General features: G+C 45.2%; 1 protein-coding gene across 3 annotated transcripts in view; it reads right to left on the reverse strand.

Annotated features, from left to right (window-relative positions):
- MSI1 (musashi RNA binding protein 1) overlaps window positions 1-18008 on the reverse strand; it is a 59402-nt gene extending 41394 nt beyond the window's left edge. Inside the window, exon 1 of one of the 3 annotated variants that reach the window (XM_037402109.1) lies at window positions 17892-18008. In XM_037402109.1, the coding sequence (XP_037258006.1) occupies window positions 17892-17942 (51 nt within the window). In that variant the 5' untranslated portion in view covers window positions 17943-18008. The remainder of the gene's footprint in view (window positions 1-17891) is intronic. The other 2 variants (XM_037402381.1, XM_037402290.1) reach the window with 2 other exon arrangements.
- Between the last annotated feature and the right edge of the window lie 3916 nt (window positions 18009-21924).

Raw genomic sequence — 21924 nt, forward strand, 5'->3', positions numbered from 1 at the left:
GATAGCTTCCTTGGCAGGTGGCCCGCATTGCTGGAGCTTGCTCCCAGGAGAGATCAGAGGGAATAAAAACCTCATTGCCATCAGAGCAAAGCACTCAACCTGCTTCTACCAGAGATTTCGCACAAGAGGAGGAGGGGAATTAAAAAAAAAAAAAAAAAAAGAAAAATCAAAAAGCGTCTCTACAAATAGGAGGCTGCAGGAACAGAGAAAAGATAACCCAGTTAATGTCATACACACAGCCTTGCTAACAGCCCAGGTAACACTGATCGGTAAAGGACAGGCAGAAGCTCTGAGCAGAGCCTGTTTTACACCTGGAAGGTTACCTGACTAACATCTGGACAGTGAATTGCCTCCCTGCATAAAATCATCCAAAACCCAGATCTGCAGCTGCAAAGCTTTCAAGTGAGGTTTTTAAATTTGAAAGTTGAATAGCATGAAATATATTCTATCCCCCAGATGACCTTATTCAAGCCTCTTTTTCTATTATTTTCAAAGCACAGCAGAGGACAGAAGCTACCCTCAGGTTTCTAGGTAGCACAATTCATACCCTGAAGCAGATGAAAGTGCAAACTACTTGGACTCGCTTAGACTTTGTGTGTTTTGGACTCCCCTGCTACTTCAGGTGTCACCACATCTGCGTAACCCCCACAGCAAAGAGAAAAAGAGAGGGTTTTCACTGGTTTCAAGGAAGGCTGAGCTCTGCCCATAGACAAGGTAATTTTCTGTCTACACACAAAGGACTCTGCACAGATAAACTGTTTTCCCAAGGGCACAGCAGAGCCCCTTCAGAGACAGCTCCCAAGGCTGGAGCTCCTGTGCTGCAGGACATGGTGCAGGCTCACCCCCCAGCCCAGCAGGCTCCTGGGGCCAGGGCCACAATGACCATGGACTGCCCAGTTAACCCTACGGAGGTCATCTCCTGCCCTCCACTCTGCTGTCAGGGAGGTAGGGCTCTGCAAGGTGGAGCGTGGAGCTCTGGGCAGCAGCCCAGCCTGGGAACTCAGGAGCAGCAAGGAAGGAGAGGATGCTGGAGTGGAAGTGATTTGAATTAGAACAAACTGGCTGCTGAATAGAAGCTTTTATTCCAGCATGGAGAAGGCTTTGTTAGTCAAGCACATGTGATGCACAAAAGCCTCCACTTGAATTCATTGAGTTTTAATTGGTTCTCAGGTGGGGGAGGAGATGGGTGTTAGGAATTAGGGATTCCTTAAAGAGGCAATATCATTAAATCTTAACGCCTCTTCCCTCTCACCCCCAGCTTCGGCTTAGGAATCTGGCCTCATTCAATTGGCTTATGTTAGAGAATCAGAAAAACTGAGGGAGAGAAAGGGTGGGAGGGGGAGTCACTAATAAAGCCTAAAGGGAGATCAATGAACAAGGAGGGTGAGGGGCAGGAGGAAGACTGAAAAAAGAAAGAGGCTGGTTGGGAGAGGAGGGAGGTCACACACAGGCAGGGAAAGCAGGAGAACCTCAAAGGGACGAGGGAAAGAGAATGATGCCGTTTGAGTCAGGGCTTTCTTTTCTCCCTGCATTCCTTCTTTTATTGAACACTTAAAACTTCCCTTGGAGATCCTCTAGCTTGGCTCTGTGAGCCTGTGCTCCAAAATAACAGTTGATCACCACAAGGAAGGAAGCAAATCCTGGGATGGGCACGGGAAGCATGCGCATGGGGAACGACAGCAGTGAGAGAAACCTGCTTGGAAGGACCTCGCAAGAGCTGCTGCTTGTTTTGCCAGACACAGCACGTTTCAGACAGAAGTTCTGTTACCAAGAGCCTGCCGCAGACATAGCTGAATCAAGGTCCTTGTGAGTGAAAGAAAGGGAGTAATCGGGAGCTAAGAAGATTTCACAGTTGGCGTTGTAGGAGGTACAGCACGCTGCCCAGCTTACAAAAGGGACCCTGGGTACCTGCAAGCCAGACCCTGAGAGACAACTGCTACCCGGTGATGGGGGGACACACATCTCACAAATGTACAATGATTTCCCTCAGCCCGATACATCGTAGAAGAATGAATTAACATTGTTTTACTTATTACATTTGAAATTTAGATAGGTAAGTGAACGACATACCAAACACTGCCAGCAAACACCAACTCGAACACATTTTCTTTTAGAGTTCCCAACAGAAGAATGCTGCTTCTATATTTAAGCCAGACAGTTTATCCTGTATAAAGCCATACACAGCAGATATTATTTGCAGGAAGCACTGCCTACTGTTTTACATTTCTTCATTACAAAATTAGACTGCACAATCTCTGCTTGTAGACACCATAGCATTAATCTACCCTAAAACCGGGGCACTGCAGCCAATTACTATGGACTCAAACGAAAGGTCTCTGACTTCTGTTTGAGGATCGTGTGGGATGTTGAAAGCAGCATTCCCATGGTGGCTCCTCTCTAAGAGACTGTCTGATCATTTACTATGGTGTGAAATCTGAAGGAAACACAAGATCCTCCACTGACACAACTGTGGTACGGGTAGCTCTCACATACATGTGGGTTATTCATCTATTTCAGAGCACCGAGAAAAAAAAAAAAAAAAGATAAATCAGTGAATTCACCCATCAAACGTCTCACAGGATCCAGTTTTCCAAACCCCCTTCCTGAAATACAAACCTAAGTATCATTTAGAAGTGACACAGAGCCTGAAGTCTCATTTGGTTCTTAACTCCAACCAAAAGCAGACGTGGTCTCCACCTGGCAAACACATTTGAGAGCAGTGGGCTGTGACAGCGCCTGGCATCAGCTACACAGAAAGCATTTAACCACACACGGAGAAGAGCTAACGCTACTTGCCTTGATTTTTAATACTGCAAAGTCTACACTCTGACTCTGCCAAGCTCCCTGTTGTCACTGTTTGACCAGTGACATCCCATGTAAGCCCTGCCCCTGTTACAGGAGCAGCAGGGCTTTCCTCCAGCAAGGGAGTCTCCCCTGGAAGGCTCATGTAGGAAAACACAAAGCCCCACAAATCATATTAGAGATTTATTCCCCTGCCCCTTCTAAGCAATGTTTCTTGTGTGCCTCAGTTTGCCTCTTCTCATAGCGCAGCTGCATTACAGGTAGCATACATACAATCTCATTTTCCATCTTACAAATTTTAATTAATCCATGGACATAATTTCAAATAGTATCAGACTCACTGGAAGCAACCAGCTGCTCTTCATCATCATCCATTCAACATTTGTGAGTCCATCTTATTGTGCATAATTCTAAACATGCTGGAAAGCCACATCACTCTGCGGAGGACTAAGCAATTGCACTGTTTCCTATAACCCTGCATTCAACATTAGAGACAGAGCAACTCCTCTGACTGTCTCCCAAGTAATAAATTGTAGGAAAAGGCAGTCATGGTAAGGATGGGCAAGGTCATGCCTCCAAGACTGTTCCCTGTATTTATCCTAGACTTGTTGACCTGGATGCGTTTGCCCTCCTCCCAGCTGTTTTTCAGTAACAGCCTTTCCTGTAATTGTTTCCTTCTCTTTCAGATATCTTCAGTTTATCTTTATACTTCAGTGCTGGAGTATTGGTTTTCCTGATACTACCTTGTTTCTCAACAGTCCTCTATTTTGTAGCTTCCAGACCAAATGCCATTTGTGCCTTTGGAAAGAAAATTAATTTAAAAAAAAAATAAAAAAAATCTCTCAGTATGCTCAAATATCTCCTATGGCTTTCTGTAGATGCCTTTGGTAGTTGGGATCTTCCTGCAACGTTTTTGCTAGCAAGTACTGTTTCCACAGCCTTTTGGTATGCGACAGCAGGCACTTCTGAACTGCTTCACTACACAAGCCACAGATTTGTCTGTCACAAACAGTGTCAGTTATCACAGCATCAAATTTGCTGTGTGCAGCAGGTCTCTTTAAGACTGCCATGAATTGAAAATTGTTTTGCTACCTCTTCTCAATGCCTGACGGAACAGGTATCTCGGCAATCAGCAGTGGCTTTGGGGCAAAGTGTGACTGACACATCTGTATCAGCTATCCAGTTAATTTTATTCCTGGCCTGTTTCATTACGTTAAATCTCAAGATGCTCACCATATTTCCTCCTTTCCAAGCAGGAGAGATAGCAAAACCATCCTTTTGGTTCCAGATGAAATTTAGCTACAGCTGCTCCACCAGTTAAGATTGGCTTCACCTCACAGGTCCTCCTGTAACCAGGAGATGGCCTCCTTCTTTGCAAGTACTAACATCACACAAATGAAGACAATCTTAAGCAAAATTCAGCCCTAAATCACTGTCAGTTTCAACAGGACCACAACAGGTATGTCCTGTGCCAAGCTACCGGTCAGGCACAAGCTTTTACTTTCTATTATCCTCTGGGAAGTGGCAGATTTATGCAGTTGTGACTGTTTCAAGAATTGTAACATGAAGACCACCTACAGCCCAGGTCTTTACAAAGCTGGTCAGAACGCTAGGACAGGAACATGCTCTGCCCTCTTCGGAAATCACCAATTTCTGCTCCAGCGGACAAGCCCTTGCAAGGACTTTGGGAGCACCCACCCTTTGCTCTGACAACGGCCACATCACCATCCTGTGCTTAGCCCAAGGGTTTCCTGCAGCTTGCCTGGCAGCAAGGCAGCTCGCAGCTTTCCCATGCTGCTTCTTCTGAAGTTGCAGCCCCTCGGCAGGCTCCTCTCCCGGCCCATGCCAGGGCTGTAGTTGCTGTAGGACCAGACATCAGAGCATTCACAGCTCCTCTGGGCACAAAGGCCACATCCAAGTTTGTGCAGGAGGAGGACAGAGCTGCGCTAGAGCCAGGCACTACGCATACAGAGACAGAATGAGGCTAGGATGACTAATGAGAGAAGCCAGCGCTGCAGAAGCTTTCCAGCCCAGTGCCCTCACAGGTTTCTGTGCAAGATGGTAATACTTTGCACATCTATTGGTGTAATATTGCACACTTACTGTTCCTCAAATTTGCACAAACCCACACCTTCATGGCCCCACTAGCCAGTGGGCCTTACTCAGAAAGATCTTTACAAATGCACATCACTACTGATAAACAACACAACATACTGCCGGGAACTGCTCTGCTACTTCGGTACGTTTGCCCATCGTACCTAAACACGTTATGTCTCTGAGTGATACCAGTGCCCCATCTCCTGTGTTTTGATGAGGACTACTGCAGCTTTAAGAAGGTAATTTCCACTGTCCTGACAGTGTAATTAGCCTGCTAAAGAAAGGGCAGAGGCTGGAAATTGGATTGAGCAAACCAGGCTTTAGCTGCAGGATGAAGGCAGAGCCCCAGGATTGTTATGTTAATCACCTGAACTCAGCAGTCCTTGCCCTTCAAACCAGTACAAACCCAGTACAAACCCAGGTCCCCTCTGCAGAGCAAACCCAGCTTCACTCCGGCTCCAGCTGTCCTGGGACATCACTCTGGGCCACCCCTGCAAACAGAGCTAGGGCCACTCGGCACCAGGAGGGGGTCCCCTGCCTGGCCACAGCCTCAGCCCTTGGTCATACAGCTCCTGTGATCCAGAGCGCCGGGCCACAGCTGCCAGCAGGGCAAAGACTAAATGGGGGTCATGGGTGACACTGTGAGCTGATGGGCCAGGGCTGCTTTACACCAGCTGAGGATCCAGCCCCGACCGTGCTGAGTCAATAAGCACGTCTGAAAGCACAGATTGCTTACTGCTATTTCACAGACGAAAAATAGCATTAAGAACAATAGGCCAGATTCGTATCCGGCATAATAATGGCTGTAAGCAGCGGAGCTGCAGGCACATTCTGTCGGGTGCCAGCCCCTCCGCAGCGACAGCACGAGCCCCCTACGTCCCTGGGCCACTGGCTCATGCTCAAGTCCCATGTCTTCGGCACCAGAGCTTGCCCAAGTTAATCCCAGGGGCAAGTCCTAGGGGTACAGCCCCCCCCGGCCTGCCCTCGCACTCTGCTCGGGAGTGCAGCCCTGCTCCGCACCAGAGCTGTCACCTGCACCAGGCACCAGCATCACCTCTAGCAGCAGCTGGTGCAATGCCACCGAAACAAGAGGCGCTGCAGAAGTCACTGGCAGTGGTGAGCTTGGCCCAAGGTGCCCTGTTTGCTGAAGGGACATGTCTGTGGCGCAGCCAGCAAGAGCTGGCCACAAATCGCTCCCAGTCACAGCCGGCTGCCTGCTGCCTCCTGTTTTGTCCTCGCCACCTCTACCCTCCACGGGGAACAAGGCTGGGGTTTACCTCACTGTGCTTTACTAGCTTGTATCCCCTGGAAACGTGCCTTTTTGTCCCCTCTCTGCTCAGAAACTTCGGGCTAGCAGCCCTCACCACCACCACCCACCTTCTTTTTAAGGCAGCGACCCAGGCTGGCCATTGTCCCCTCCTTGCTGCCCCTATTTTCTTAGGGTGAGCTCGCGCCTCTCCCCCACATTGGGCCAGCTGGGGCTCTGCATTACCTCCCTTGTTCTTTGGCACATTTTTTCACTGCGCCCCTGTGCTGCCGGGGAGGGGGAGGGAGAGGAGGAGGATGGGAGGGCAGCGTCTGGCTCTGCATCCAGCACGCCGGATGGCAAGGTTTTGGAGAGGCCTGGCTTAGTGAAGTTATTCAAGCCAACGGCAGCCTGGCAACCGGGCGGCCACAATGGGAGCGCAGGAGGAGGAATGTTTCCACATGCCTGATCAATGGGAGCAAGGGAGACAGCAAAGCAAACAGAAGCTGGGAAAGAGACACAAAGAGAAAGCAGCCTTTTCTCTGCTCAGTTCCTTTCATTTGTCACAGCTCTTTGTGCAGCTGATGACAACGGAGGCCCTTCGGAGGCTAGTTTTAGGGAGTTTAGTTTTTCTAATTAAATAAAACACCGTGTCCTTTTTCTTCACTTGTCACCTTCCCGCTCACCAAAAAAACCTAAGAGCCCCATCTGCACTCGAGCCTCCTGCTCTGCACATCTCCCAGGAGCTGCAAGCACCTCTTTCTCCCTGGGAAGGTGGAAAGGCACAACCACCCTCTTGCTTGCTCAAAAGCAGCTCCTGGGCTGGACACGGTGCCCTGCCTGAGGACTGGCAGGGCCCTGCCTGGGGGGCCGGCAGGGCTGAGCAACACATGCCACCCGTGCCCCCCCAGCTCCTCATTACAGCAATGAAGAGCCCAGCGAAGGACAACTTTTCTGGAGGTGGCATGCGCCCCGCAGCAGCTGCTGACGAGACTAACGGGCAACTTTCTATGGGAACGAGGAGGCAATGTTCAACATAGGGTTAGAGGAGAGTTGCCTTGGAAACTTGGACCGTTTCTGTTGAGGGGCTACGATTTCCCTTGATAGGTCGCAGACAGGATTTACCTGGGAGCCGACTGTGGGACAGAAACTCCTGCAATCTGCAAAGCGGTTCCCCAGAGGGGGGGGATGCAGGCGAAGGAGGGGTTTCAGGACAGAAGCACCAGCTTGCTGGTGCTAGGCTGCATGGTGACAAACAGCGCCAAATCCAGCCCCGTTGCGTAATCAGTGGTGGGAGCCCAAAGTTGTTTCCTCTAATTACTATGCAAGAGCTCACAGCAACAGGCCTCCTCTGTGCAGGAGTTTACAGGAAAGGTCCTCCCTGGCTCTAAGGCAACACCAAGCAAACACACAAAAAAAGACAGTTTGGGGATAAGATTTCCTGCACTGAGGCCAGAGAAGAGATTATTCTGTTACTTTAAAAAAAAAAAAAAATCTACCTGGATGTACATAAGCTTAAAGAACAGAAAAACCTTCTGGCTGCTGAGGAACAGGAGGGAGGACACCTGCCTCCTCCACACCTAACATCAGGCTCCAAAACACAGGCTCCCCGGCTTGCGAGCAACTCCATCCCCAAGCAGCAGCCAGGGCTGCAGAAGTTCATCTCCAGCCCCATGGGCATCATGAGTGCAGAAAGAAGATTAGTGATCTTGTATTCGCCTTAGGAGGAGGGAACCTCTAGTTACGAACATAGCAATGTTTGGGATCTTACCAGTCTTTTGCTGAGTTCAGGATGCAACCAAACCATGAACGAGATCTCCAGCAACATAAGTCAGTGAATAGCAGCATGAGCTCAAGGAAATAGAACAAAACTTGGTCCTAAGCACAGAATCAGCACTGGCACAACAGCACAGGAAAATTCCTGCCCACTTGCAAGAGCCAAAGACAGAAATGGCTAAATACAGGCTCCTCAGTCCTCATGGCTAGGTGTTCCAGGCTCTCCAGGCAGACAGCAAGTTCTTCTGCCAATATGTGTTTCTATTCTCAGTACTGTCACTGAGCTCAGGGATAAACCTCTTGGCTCCTCAGTAGTCCTATTTCTCAGTCAATCAGTGGGGCTAATATTGGACCAGACATTTTGGCAGTCAGGCTCTGAAGCGATAAGGATGTGTAGTCTTACCAGCTTCTGATGTCACCCCACCTGAATTGCACTTCACACCCTGTACCTCCACCCAGCCCTCTGAGGGTTCAGGCACACCCCTGTTGCCTGGTCAGGTTAAGGAGGATCCCATGAGCCATTTTGCATGAAAACTAAATTCCAGCAGTGTTGGGGTTCCCTCTACTCTGGAGGCATCAAGGGGGTGACACACCGCCTCAGTTTCACCGTTTCCCCCACCTCCCAACAGTGTCACTTGTGACGTTTTCCTGGGTAATTATGTTTGTGAGGTGTTCATTTAAGAATGTAAGTGCCTCTAAATAAATAATAATAATAATAATTACCATTACTAAAGAAGTACCATAGCCCAAGTCTCCTTAACACCAAGTTGTTTGCTGCCATATAATCAGCAAACTTACTTTTGGAAGCGTCTCCATTTCCATATCGAGTATATCACTGCCATTGCACAGTCCTACTTGGCTCTTCCACTGCCCCCAGACATGTGCTAAGCACAGACTACAGCTGAATGAAGATCAAGAACCTCACCTGCTCAGCTTCAGAGAAAAAACTCACTCCACAGGCATTACCTACTGCTTCAAAATTATTCCAGTGCTCCTTGAGCCTTCTTGTAAGGAACGAGAAATCCACCTTCACTCCAGCTCAAAGGATTGCTTTCATTAGGGCCTCTATAGATTTGTGATGGCAAGTATTTGACCTGCTTCAAAAATATTCATGAAACTCTCACATGTATTCAGTAAAGGCAGACAGGCAGAGAAGCAAAATCCTCAGCTCATGTTCTCCTGGGGTCTCAGGGTGCTGATGGCAATACACATCCTAATTACAATATATCCCACATTGAGAATGAGGCCCTGTCAGGTCTGGTGATGCTTTCTTTGAGTCAAAGAAACAATCTGGAAGCAATTGTGATTACTTCTCAGTAGATCAGAAAAAAGTCTAACCACGTGCGACTATCTTGAAGTAACTGCCCTTTTCCCTGGCCTCTGTGAGAAACTTCCGAGAGAGACCACGGGGAATGCTTGAGCCATACAAGAATATTTAGGCACTTCCAGAGCTTGGGCTGTGTGGAACAGCAAACCGTGCTGCTGCTATACAGGAAAAAAAACACATTTTAAAAAATCTCAGGTACAAAGACTGCCAAGACAGTCCATTATGGCATTCACTAAGCTCTGAAAGAAAAAGATTGCTCCTCTTTACAAACAGTGCGTTTGAAGTGTCACAGCACAACACGCATGGGAACAAGCAGGAAAAGCAGCATTCACTCACCACAACAAGCACCACAGAATGCTAACCAGTTACCGCAGACTTCCAGAAACGTGGCAGAGCAGCGCAAAATGCAATGCAAGTGGTCCCTTATGAGAAAGCAAAGCGTACTCCCTTTTAACATGATCACTGCAAGGCAAAGCAGTTCTCACATAGCTAGTGCTCTTCTTTCACTCTTGCACCTGCTGTGAAGACACCATCATGATAAGTAGCAGCACTCTATAGCTCCCTGGTCTGCCTCTCTCAACAAGACCCTTCTGTGCTGCCTATGGATTCATCTCAAGATAACATTCTTCGGTAGAAGGACAACCTGCTGATGGACACATGCAATTAGTAGCCTGCTGACAAGTGCCCTTTCAGCCTGTCTGTGGCCCCTTTTACTCAGGTAAAGCTGGCACAGTGATCCAGCCACCCGTCCTTTGTTACAGCTCTATAAAGTAGAGGAAATAATTCAAAAAGTCTTAAAGGGAACCGCAGGGTGGGAAGAGAAAATGTGATATGTATTCCATAACTGAGGGAGAAACAGCATTTTATCACTGTTGAAACTGCTCCCGCTACTGAATCAGTAAGTGCTTGAGCTTTTGATTCTCCTTAGCACAGGTAATACCACAACAAGGCAAAGAGCTACCACCTGCAAATACATGAACAAGTAAATCTCGGGGGGGAGAAGGGTAGGGTGGAAAGAGTGTTTCTTTCGGAAATACTGCATTAATCCCAACTGAAAGGGGAATACGTCCTCCAATATCCTTCCTTTCAGTCTTCTGATAACGTGACCCTGATGCAGACAGTGCGCAGATGATGCAGACAGCGCACATAAGGCAGGTGGGATGGCAGTACTGCCCCCCCCGACCTGCTGGTGTCCTGCAAGGTATAGAGGACGCACCGCACCCAGCGACCAGATCTCCAAGCAGCCTAATTATGCGACCTTGCCACTAGGGTCAACCCCCAGGGCGAGAGGAAAGGAAATCCTTTCAGGCATATCACGTCAGAGCTTCTTGAAATCCTTCCCACTTACTCATCTCAGTCTCACTGGCACATGTGGGCCACAGTCTTGTATCGTTGTTTTCTGAACAAAACTAAAAGCAAAGTGACCCCAACTCATTTTGGTATGGATCAGACCAAACAACTTCATGTGGTTACAGGACAGACTGCAAATACTTACTACAACACCCTCTTCCACCCACTGCCATAGATCCCTAATGAAAAATCAGAGAAACCCATCCCCTTGGGTACAGTCTGCTACAGCCACAGCACATGCGGGTGCCAGAGGCAGAACGTAGGGCAGATCCAACCCCGTTTCCCTCACCACTGGAGGCCCTGACCTTGACCATCCACTTGGCAGAGGATATATGCAGTGTTCAGAGATTGCTCCCCCCAGTGTTCAGGCTTTTCCCTTTGCTCACAAACACGTTACACAAAACGCAGCCCACACTTACCACAGGTAGTACATAATTGTGAAAAACAACCACGCTTTCTACAAAAAGCTACCAGTCTCCCCTTAGTCTACCACAGCCCACTCGGACATTCCTACAAAACCAGCGAAAGCAGCTTTTAACCTTTCCTCATTTGCAGACCCTTATAGGTTTTTCACTAGAAATACAGAGCTAAATATAGTGAGCTTCAGCCTACTGAAAATACACCACGTTTCTCTTGTCAAAGCATGTAGTAAGAGCCCTTACAAGCTAGGGAAGCAGAGCCAGCAGTTAAGCTGGGTCAACTAGGATAACAAGAAAGAATTACAATTCATTGTCTTTACCTAGGGAAGAAATGTTCTTTTGCTTCAGTGAAAAAAAGCTGTGAATTCCAGAGAGCCCAGGCACGCTGACTTCTACGGCCCATCCCTCATTTTGCAGCAATCAGCCAGGCTGTGCAGTACAAGGGAGAAATCTCTTCTAGCTTACTATCTGACTTAGCGTGGAGGAACCAAAGAGCAGACATGTAAGTGCTACCCATAACCTCCACTGAAATTAAAAAGCCATTCACACAAAGCCATCAGTAACCTCCTATACCCTGCCAAGGTCTGTGATCAGGTACAAAAGTGCTCTCCTAATAGCTCTGCGAATTCCCTTTTAGAAAGGCTGTGACAGCTGATCTCTGTTACACCACATAGCACCTGATGAGCAGAAACTGGGAAGGGGATGCTTACAGGTGGCCACAGCAATGGGCTTCTCAACACTGGGGGCCTGTCAGTGGCAAAGCTCGGCACAAATTTGGGGGAAAGTGGATTTCATCACCCTGAAATTCTGTCAGTACAGCAGGTCGGCTCTCTTCTGCATCATCACCCTGTCCTGTTGGTAACAGATAGTTGGCTCGAACTCCAGGAGCAGCAAAAGCTACTGTCTCATTTCCTCTGTCATCTGTATTGTCTTAGCATTAAAGCTGGAATCCACAGAGTTAAACCCACCCACTACTGCAATTCCAGAAGTGTATGCATCCTTTTATCATATTAAAGCTGCCATGCTAATGGTGCCCAGCAGCAAGTCCTCCATCCCGCCTGTTAGCCATTTGAAAAGAGCTCTTAGTGATTCTCTGTCATGCTAGAAGAGTTTGTCAGCTTGTCTTACACCCAGATGTGGGGATACTGGTGTATCCAAAAGGCATCTCACAACAACCATCACAAAAACAACCACAGGCAGGGCTGAGCACTGCAACTGGCCACAGGATGCCTGTCTACAGCTCTGAGGGAGCTAATTTGAACCAGGCTGAGCCGTATGGACTCCATAATTAAGAAAGAATGTACCTGAAGCCAGCATATTAAGGGGTGAGAATGCATTTCAGGTCTAGAGAATTAAACCATTGTAATCAGAGAAGAAGGGAAAAAAAAAACCCTGAAGTAAAATCCTTGCATAGACCTTGACTATTCCCTTAGCAGGACAAACCTGATGACTAGTTGTTGTTTACAACGATAAGGTCAGAGGAAAGGCCATTTCCTCTCAACAATTGTCAGAAAGGATTAAAACCTGCATTCAGGCTTGCTTTGAACTAGCAGGTACTCCATTCCCCGATGGTATCAGGATCCATTCAGCAAGGTCTCAAGCAGCCTCCAGGGCATGTCTCCATAATGCCCCTATTGTGGAAATATGCAGGACTGCTTCCTGCATTCACTCTATCTTTATGAAGCTTCACCCTTGTGGTCTGATACCCAGGTCAGGAAGCAATCCTGCAATCACTGTTTAATTAGTCATTTCCAAAGTCTGCCTCAGTTGAGAGTTGCTGCTGCTTGTCAGCTTCTGAAGAGGGAGGTTGGGAATCAGAAACACCACTACCAGATTGAGAAAGAAAAGTTGCTTGCAGGGTTTGCGGCACATTTGTACCGCAGCTCAACATGCCACATTCTCCGTTTCTACTTTTTTTTTTTCCCCCTAAATAGAAGGATTTGAGCGGATGAAGGGGCCATTGCACCTTCTGCAAGTCAAGACAAAAGCTGATTTATAACAAAAGTGGGTTTATTTTTCTTGATTTGTTGTTATGAGCTGGGCTTTGGTTGGCTTGGGTTTTGTTTTGGTTGTTGGGTTTTTTTCCTTGAGAAATAGCATCTTTGATACAAAGCACATACTTCAAGAGAGGTCTGTTCCAGGAATTCCACTTGCATACTTTCCTTTGTGGAAGTCAGTACTGAGCCTGAGAGGTTGGATGCATGCAGCTTCAGCTTTTCCAAATGAGCTCACTGGAAGAGGTACTTCTTACAATACAGGCACCAATTTGAAAAGAATGAAAGTTACGTAGTGTTAAAATATTTGTCTAGATAATGAGTGTTTGCATGTGTAGGAATGCTAAAGGAAAAATGTTTGGTGAAACCCAACTGTTTTGGAAAATATGGCTATTTTTCTGTTCAACAAAATGAGGTATTTCAATAATGTCAAAAAGGCCTATTTTGGCATTTTCAGTGTATTGGATGTTATTAGGAAGAGCTTTTCAAAACAAAAATAAATATATAAAGTTACATAAAACTATAAAAAATAACTTTTTTCAGTTTTAAGACACTGAAATCAGAGGAACTGCTCTGATCAAAACAAAATGTTTTTAGAGTTTTGTTTGGTAAGAAAGTTTGATTTAAAATATGATTCATTCTGAAATGGAAAAGGTTTTGAAATCTCAACGCTTCCCAGTAAAATGAGAACTTCTGTCTGTCTCTAGTTGCAGTTTCCTTTGCTGTAATGAAATAATTGGAAAAGTGGTGTATGTGATAATTTCCTTGTGACAGCAGGACAACCCTGTTTTTCATAAATGTGTGTGAAGCAGGAAAAAAAATCAGAAGAAGAAAACCTCTAACAGATCAGTAATCCCACTGAGAAATTTGCAACAATTTCAAGAAACAATACTGGAATTCACGGAACATCAATACGAGGGAAGCTGACTCCAATGGGGCATAGAACTGGTGAGAGACTTATAACATGAATTATTTTATCTATCATATGAGAAGTTCCTGCTCTATCCCTGGATCTAGCATGTATTTTCTTATAAACTTGTTCAAATCATATCTTGTAACATGCTGGATCAGTCTCTGTACTGGTCTAATGCACATTGCTTCCAGCAGCTTGGAGTGCAGGCAGAAAAAATATGTGTTTGCTACAAAAAATTGTGCAAGTGTGACCTCAGAAGGTTTGCGGGTTTTTTCCTCTTTCTCCCACTAAGGCTATACTAACTCTGGCAACAGCCGAATGCAGAAGACATGGGGATGACATGTCACATGAGCATCCTTTCTCCTCTGCCACTTCTCCATGCTCCTTTCCTCAGATTTCCTGGCAGCTTCTTATTCTGCACAATGTATCTGGGATCACCCTATGCAGTCTTCTGTTGCTGATCTTCCTCTTAAGCTGAGGTTTCTCGCAAAGTGCCAAAACACAGTAAGAAACGTTCTTTTTAAGACCCACACTGATGAGAGAAGGATGCACAAGAGAGCTGTGAAGAGAGCTCAAGAACACCTGTGAGGTTATCATCTCCATCCCCTCACCTGGGGGAACAAAAGCTCAGCATCCAGCATTACCATAGCACCAATAGCCATCAATAAATTGCTCTCATAAGAAAAGAACAGATGTGACAAAGATTGTTCCAGGGTCTATAGCAGACCACAGCCAAAGCAGAAGAGTCTAAATGTGCTGGGCTGGGATAGCAAGGGAAGTCACAACTGGGTTCCATCTAGGGGGAATTATTCTTACACTCAATTCATCAATTTATGGGCAAGCGATTCCACAGGCAACGCTGACTTGATTAAACAGAGCCATAATGACAGTGAGTGTAGGGAAGCATCCAGCCAAGTATGCAAACTAGCCTTCTCAGCCTAGAATAAAAGCTTTCTAACCAATAATTTCATGCTTTTATCTATACGATCATTAATACAGATACCAAACAATGCCAGCTCGACGTGGTGTCAAAGGCTCTGACAACCTCTAATTGATAATAAATAATTCAATTTCTGTCCCAATCCAAAACTGCTGAATCTTGGGACATGTTCCAAATAAATGATTAAAAAGGACTTTGAATGTAATTATATCTAACACAATTGGGGATATTGCCCAGATGAAATTTACAGCAACTATTCAGAGCTACAAAATTTCAATGACACTGGCAACTCTTTATGCCTACTAGAAAATGAAATGTTCTTTACTCCGGCAATGGTACAGACTGCATTTTTTAATCAACAGCTGTATGCCAGTGGCTCACCAAGGCCAACCACGCTTCCCACAGAGGTGTAGCCTTTCCCAAAAGAAAGGAAAATCCAGGAAAAGGTTTTGCCACGGTGAGACCTTTATTGTTCTTTACATGCAGAACTGGATCTTCTTTCTGATAGGGTTGATTCTTCCCCTACTCCAAAAACTGTTTATAATTAACAAAAGTTTCTTAAGAAATTAAGACCCATGGTTCCTGGAAGGAAACTAGGGCAATGTGTTTCAGCAAGGAAAGCGACTATCAGCACAATACTGAAGTGATGAATGCAGCTTCTCAGAGGCACACCAATTGTTCCCAGTAACACCCAATCTCCAAAGCCAGAAGGAATTCTGAGCACTTATTAGTGAAAACACACGACACGTATTTACAAGAGCATCCTTATACAAGATTTGACTCCTATTTTTCTCTCACTTGCATAAAGCCTTGCTGAAATCTTAGTTTCTGCATCTGTAAAACAGGCATGATGACATTCACTTTGATTTCTTTGGATGCAAATTATTTTGAATACCAATGTTTTTTTTTTCTTGGGAGAACAGTGTTGTAACTGACCTGAAGGAATGGTGACTCTTAAGAACATGTTAGGTCTGCAGCAGTTACCTTACTGAGCTCACATGGAAACATTAGAAATGCACTTGCTTTCTTGAACCGGTCCTGTTTCTTTATTTCCAGTTCCTTCTGGAAAATTCAGCATCGGCATCACTGGAATGCCGACGCTTACAGGCAGGGCAGCAACAGCACCAGTGTGAAGATGTGCAAGGAGATGTGTATTGTCTATCTAGAACTCCAGTCACTCCCTGAACCTACTCAGGCATAGTTCTCAGTCTTTACAACACAAGTTGCTATTCATGAACGCAAAGTGACAGAAGAAAACAACAGGTCTGCACTGTTCACAACATGCTGTTCTGGACTTTGATGCTCATCTGTGTTTATCTGGTAGAGTGGCCAGACACAGCAGCCAGCCTGAAGCAGAGATCACCTGCAATGTCTGCAGGGTCATGAGAACATCCAAGAAAATAACATAGCTCCATAATGTGGTGGAGTTCTCAACTGCCATGATCAGGTGAGCCAGGCTTATTTCTTCAAGAAAACAAACACAAGGGAGAGAGGGGGCAGACAAGCACTCGGAAGTGTGTCTAGTCCTGCACTGAAGGCACTGCTGTGCTCTGAACAATGCCCAGTTGGGCACCTTCTATTAGTAGTCACATGACAGAAAAAGACATTTATACCATTAATTGGAACAGCCAGTTACATCAAATAGGAGACAAATTAATGGATTTAACAGATCTCATACCTGCAGTCTGAGATCAGTAGACCACTTAAATATATGCTTAGCTTGAAGGAAGAAAGGATGTAGTCCTATTGGAATCTGCAGTTTATTAGACCCTATGGGACCAGCTCATGTGCTGAGGTCAGAGCTGGAACCTCAGCTCCTGCTGGATATTCACTCTGCCTACCTACAGAAGAAAATTCCCTTCTAGGTGAGAAATCAAGTATCTCTCTATTGTACATCATCTTATACTAGATACTTTCTCTGAAGTATCTACTACCAATCCCTGTAACAAAGAAAACGTTGTATAAACCTACACTCCAATGTAGCAGTGACAAGCTAATAAGAATGATGAAACTTCGCTAGCTTCCTTCAAAAAGGAAGAAAACTTATAAACTATTATTAAAACCTAATATTTGAAATGACTGGATTTTCTTTCACAGCAATATTCACTGTAAATTAGAAGTTATATAAAGTAATTTATATAAAAGTAAGTATATATATACACACACACATAAGTTATGTAAAAGGGAGAGCAGCTAACAGAAAAATTAAATATCAGAAAAGATAAGGATGCTTTCCTTATGCAATTTCAGTTGCACGCATGAGCTAGCCCAAGATCTCATATGTCTTCCGAGCCTTGGTAACATTGACATTATTTTTCTAGAAACCCAGGATAATGGAATAGTGGAACCCAGGCAGAAAAATACTGTAATGTCAGAAATCACTCTGGAAGTTGATGACAGAACTGAATTGAGCTCCGTGACCGTGTAACATTTCCACCACCAGGTCACAGGTACAGAGTGTTTGTTCACAAAGGAACTTAACAATCATTAACACTTTGTGGTTAAGTCATGTATCTATAGGCAATGTTTTTCTAACACTATTATGCAAAGTTCATTAAACGGGTAATGGTAAATTTGGTACAACAAACCAAGTATCTCAAGCTGTAGGGCTACAGCTTGATATATCCTCACTAGATAAAGAGTTTACAGCAGTTCATTCAGAAATTCCACATGGCAGAGTCCTTTTTGAAAGAGGAGAAGCCAGTGGCAATAACAGAGGATTCAAGTTAATATCCTGATTTCTCACTGCACATCTGCAGGTTGGAAAGGGCATGGGATGTTAGAACAGCTGTATGCTTTACCTCTAAAAACCAGTCAACACATCCCTGTTAGCAGCCCTGCTGCTGAACAGAAGGGGCAACACTGGAAGACTTGATCTAACATCTCTAACATTAAAAAGAATTTCTCTACTAAAATGCCCCTAAAAACAAAACAAGAAGGAAAAGCATTTCAGATCTCCAAGAAGGGTCAGAAATGGGGTAAGACAGAAGCAGAAATGCAGAAGACGTATTTAAAAGATGTCATCACCTCTTTAAAATGTTTTGTCTTGTCAGCTGTAAACATCCATAGCTGCTCCATTTGCACTGGTACGGAAGATGGGAAAAGGCTGAGCTTGTAGCACCAGCCGTACTCTACTCTGAGGACTGAGTAGCTGGCTCCAGCCTTCCTGAACAGACACAGGGTGAGCGCTGCTGAGGTGAACTCAGTTTAATAGGTTGCTACTTACAGGCTTAGACTGATTTACAGGTGTTTGCCCTGAAATATGACCATCCATGTCATCACTGCTAATCCTCTCCCATCTCTGAAATCCTCCCACTTCAACAGATTTTTGCTCTATTTTTGGAGGAGAAAACCACATACGTACCAAAAAGCAACAGTGCTCTCTAAATCTCCTCCCACAGGAAGGGCAGCCTGACTATCACACACCCGACAAGTTGTCTAGTACAGCACAACACCAAACCCTTGGTTGCCTCTGTCACGGCGGGTGTCAGCCACCTGCATGTGACAGTAATAACAGGGATGTCACAGGGAGAGTGCACACAGACCTTGCATCCTCCTCCCTTGCAGCCTGGTAGAAAATCTCCTGTTGGCAATGCAACGCCTAGGAAGCATAGCTGGGCTGCTCCCACTGTGTCCAGGGGAGCAGTATTTTCCATCTTTCTCTGCTGAAGACTCCTCTTTTGTTTGCTCTCTCAGGCTTGTGACCTCCTTTCTGCAACTGAGTTCGCACCCACCTTGCAACCCAGTTCTGGCTCCCAACATACTGCTGGAGGCCCTGCCTGACGGATCCAATGGCCAGAGCACTGTGACACTGTACCTGGTGAATCAGTTTCTATTCCCTGTGCATACTGCTCCAGCGCTGTGGTAATGATTTGCAGACACGCATGAGAACAAGGTTCACAGGCTAGGTATACTAAACAAAAAAAAAAAATTATCTTGGGATTGAAAGCAAATTTACAAAAGTAGATAACCTTTTTTCCTTAAGTAATATATCATATTGATACTGACTGCGTTGCATTCATCTGTCTCTTACCTTAGAGACTGCTGAGTACAGCTTCTAGAAATCTACCACTTGCAGCAAAATACAGCTTCTAGGACTCAAGGCCATGCCAAGTCTCACATACTGAGCATAAGACCCAGTATTCTGGCTGCTATGCTTTGCTCCATACCCACAGAACCTGCATTTTAGCTATTTTGAAGCATAGCAATGCTCACTCTCTGTCGCTTTGGGATTTTCACATGGCAGATACGTTGGCTTGGCAGGTCACAGCGAGCTTCATAGCTTTGCAGGTACCTGGACGTGCTGTGGGAGAGGTGCATTAACCACAACCAGGAGAACTGCTCCTAGAAGGAATAGTTTGGTGTTGTGGGTCCTTTCCCATCACATGGCCCAACATATCTACTAGTGGGAGACACACAAACCTATCACAGGGTCTGAACAATGACTCCAGACCCCAGGATCTCATTCAGCTCAGTGTATTCCATAACTTAGAGAATCAGATACATAGGCACAGGTCTCCCATTTTTTAACCCTAAAAGAAGTCCAGAAAACTCCTAGAAATATTCACAGACTTTCCAAGCAGCCAAGTGAAAAACAAACATGAAACCAAACTATGTATGTCAGAAATAAAAATGGATGAAAGTCCACAGGGATTGTGAGTTTCGTATTCAAAACAGCAGAGAAAATTAATCTCTGTGCTGCTGTAAATAAGTCACATTGGAACTCACGACACTGCAGGAACAATCCCACCCAGGACTCCCCACTTCTTTTCAGTGCTACAGAACCAATACCTCCAGTAAAAGCTGACAGTAACTCTAAGTGCTGACGGTGCAGGGATCCCATTCCCTGCAGCATAGAGTACAAGGGACTCCTCACACGCGTCAGGTTTCATCTCCACCTCTCCTATTCTTGGCCTTAAAAGAACAATATTTTGAGGTGTCCGAGAGCATGCCTACATACTGCAGACTGCCCTTCAGCTTCTGTGGATGCTGCCACTCTCCAAAAGTCTTCCTTGGGACAGACAGCTACATATGTATTTTTACCCTGTTCAGTTTCCCCAGTGGCTTCCTCTTTCTATCCCCTCCCAGCTTTTTCTGATACATCCTGCTTCTGTTGTTCCCCTGCTATGTGAGCAGTTCTGTCTATTCTTGCTTCTTTTTGCTCTAGCTCTGCACAGCGGTTACTTGTTAGTTACTCAGAATCCAAATAATTTAGGTCAAAAAGCCCAGTGAATCTGATGTGGTTTGTTTCACATAAAAAGAGTGAAATTGAACACCACCTTATTCTTCTCAACTGAAATGCTGCATCCCTATTAATTCAGGTGTATAAATAACACTCTCTAATGCTGCATCAAGGGCTCTGCTGTGTGATTAAACCTGCCTCCCTGACCTGTAATTAGAAACTTTGCCTCTGAAAGGCAGTTTGCAGAGAGAAAAGGAGAAAGAGAGAGAGAAGGAACCAGCTCTCAGACCCAACAATTTTGTTCTTAATAAATTATTCAAAGTTTTTGAAAGTTGAGCTGGATTTCCATCTGCTAGTATTAGAGACCCAAAGGGAAGAAGAATTAAAGGATTCTCACAGCAGAACACAACAGTACAGAGCATAAGGCTGGAAACAAGAAGCCAGCTGATAAGTTCACTGTGTCCTCTGCCTGTCCCTGCCCTGTTCAGCTGCTGCCTTTGCACGCCTGAACTTCCAACAGGTCTTAGAGCAATGCAGAGTGATCCTGCACCAGCATCCCACTGAGCTGGAGTCATGTGTTTGGGATATAACACTAGAAGAAAAACTCCAGATTCCGTGAATGCTTTACAAATGTCAGCAGAATCAGACAGTGAAGACGCAAAATAGTGATGGTCATGATTACAGATACAATATAGAGACCAGGTTGCATGGTCCCACACAAGTAATATATAACCTTTTCAAGACAGGTAATTTAAAGATGAATTTGTTAATTATTAAACTGATCTTTTGCTCCAGGGGCAGTTAGACAGTACAGACCATTGTACTATTAATGACTGTACTGTAGTCACTGCTAGTTACCACCCCTAGGGTACACCTGATGTTACAAGGTGAGCTTCTCACTTGGAAGTGCAGAAACAGTGTCTTTTTCTCCTGGAGTCATAGTAAGAAAAACTACTACTCCTTCAGCCAAATGTAGATTCATTTTAACAAAAAAACCAAACAAAACATTCCAACTTCTACAATGGATGTCCATAATATTTCCTCTTCCCATAAACTGGGGATAGAACAAGCTTTAGAGCACTGGATAACTTGAGAACTGTTCCCAGAATGAGAGGTCTCTGGCCTTGGGTATTTGGCAGCTGTTTCCAGAGTTCTGCTTGATTTCAGATCAGAGAGATTTTGTGATGAACTCCTCCTCTAGTTACACCTATAATCTTTGTGTTGAGGGTGTGACTGACATCATAGTTTCAGTCCTTTATGTTTTCAGGCTCAAGTTTGCAAGGTCTCACACCAGGGGAATCAGGAGTCTGATAATTTTCTGCATAATTTTCCTTTTCTAGGAACTTCACAAGGTTCATCCAGGGTTTCAGGGAAGCCTTATGAATTGAGACATCAGGTTTAAGGGGACTTTTATGACAGAGGAGAAATCTAACATTTACATCTCACAGACTCTTTGGTCAAAATACCAGACCCCAGTGAATTCTCCAATGCTTTATATCTTCTGTGGGTTTTTGACATGCACAATTTTAACACAAAGAACAGGTTAAATCTACCAAAATATTAAATTGTCACTGGTGGAAATGTCTTTGTTCCAGGCTGCCTAGGATTGTAAAAGTATGAGGTGCAGAGCCATTGGAGACCACAACCCTGCTACAAGGGTGTGGACTCCATGAAACAAAGGAGTCCTTCAAATTCGGTAACAACAACTTTAAGTAATCTTTTGTGTTTGTAATGTGGTAGAGTCCAAGTTTATCACAGAGCTGCCAGAACATAAATCTGATACAAACTACTTTGGATTAGATAGCGCTGCAGAAAGAGCTTTACTGGGGTATTGTGACAAGTTTTATGAACTTCTTAAAGAAACAGAACTTTGAAATA

Source organism: Falco rusticolus, chromosome 1 (genome assembly GCF_015220075.1).
Source record: "Falco rusticolus isolate bFalRus1 chromosome 1, bFalRus1.pri, whole genome shotgun sequence".
NCBI classification, from domain to species: domain Eukaryota; kingdom Metazoa; phylum Chordata; class Aves; order Falconiformes; family Falconidae; genus Falco; species Falco rusticolus.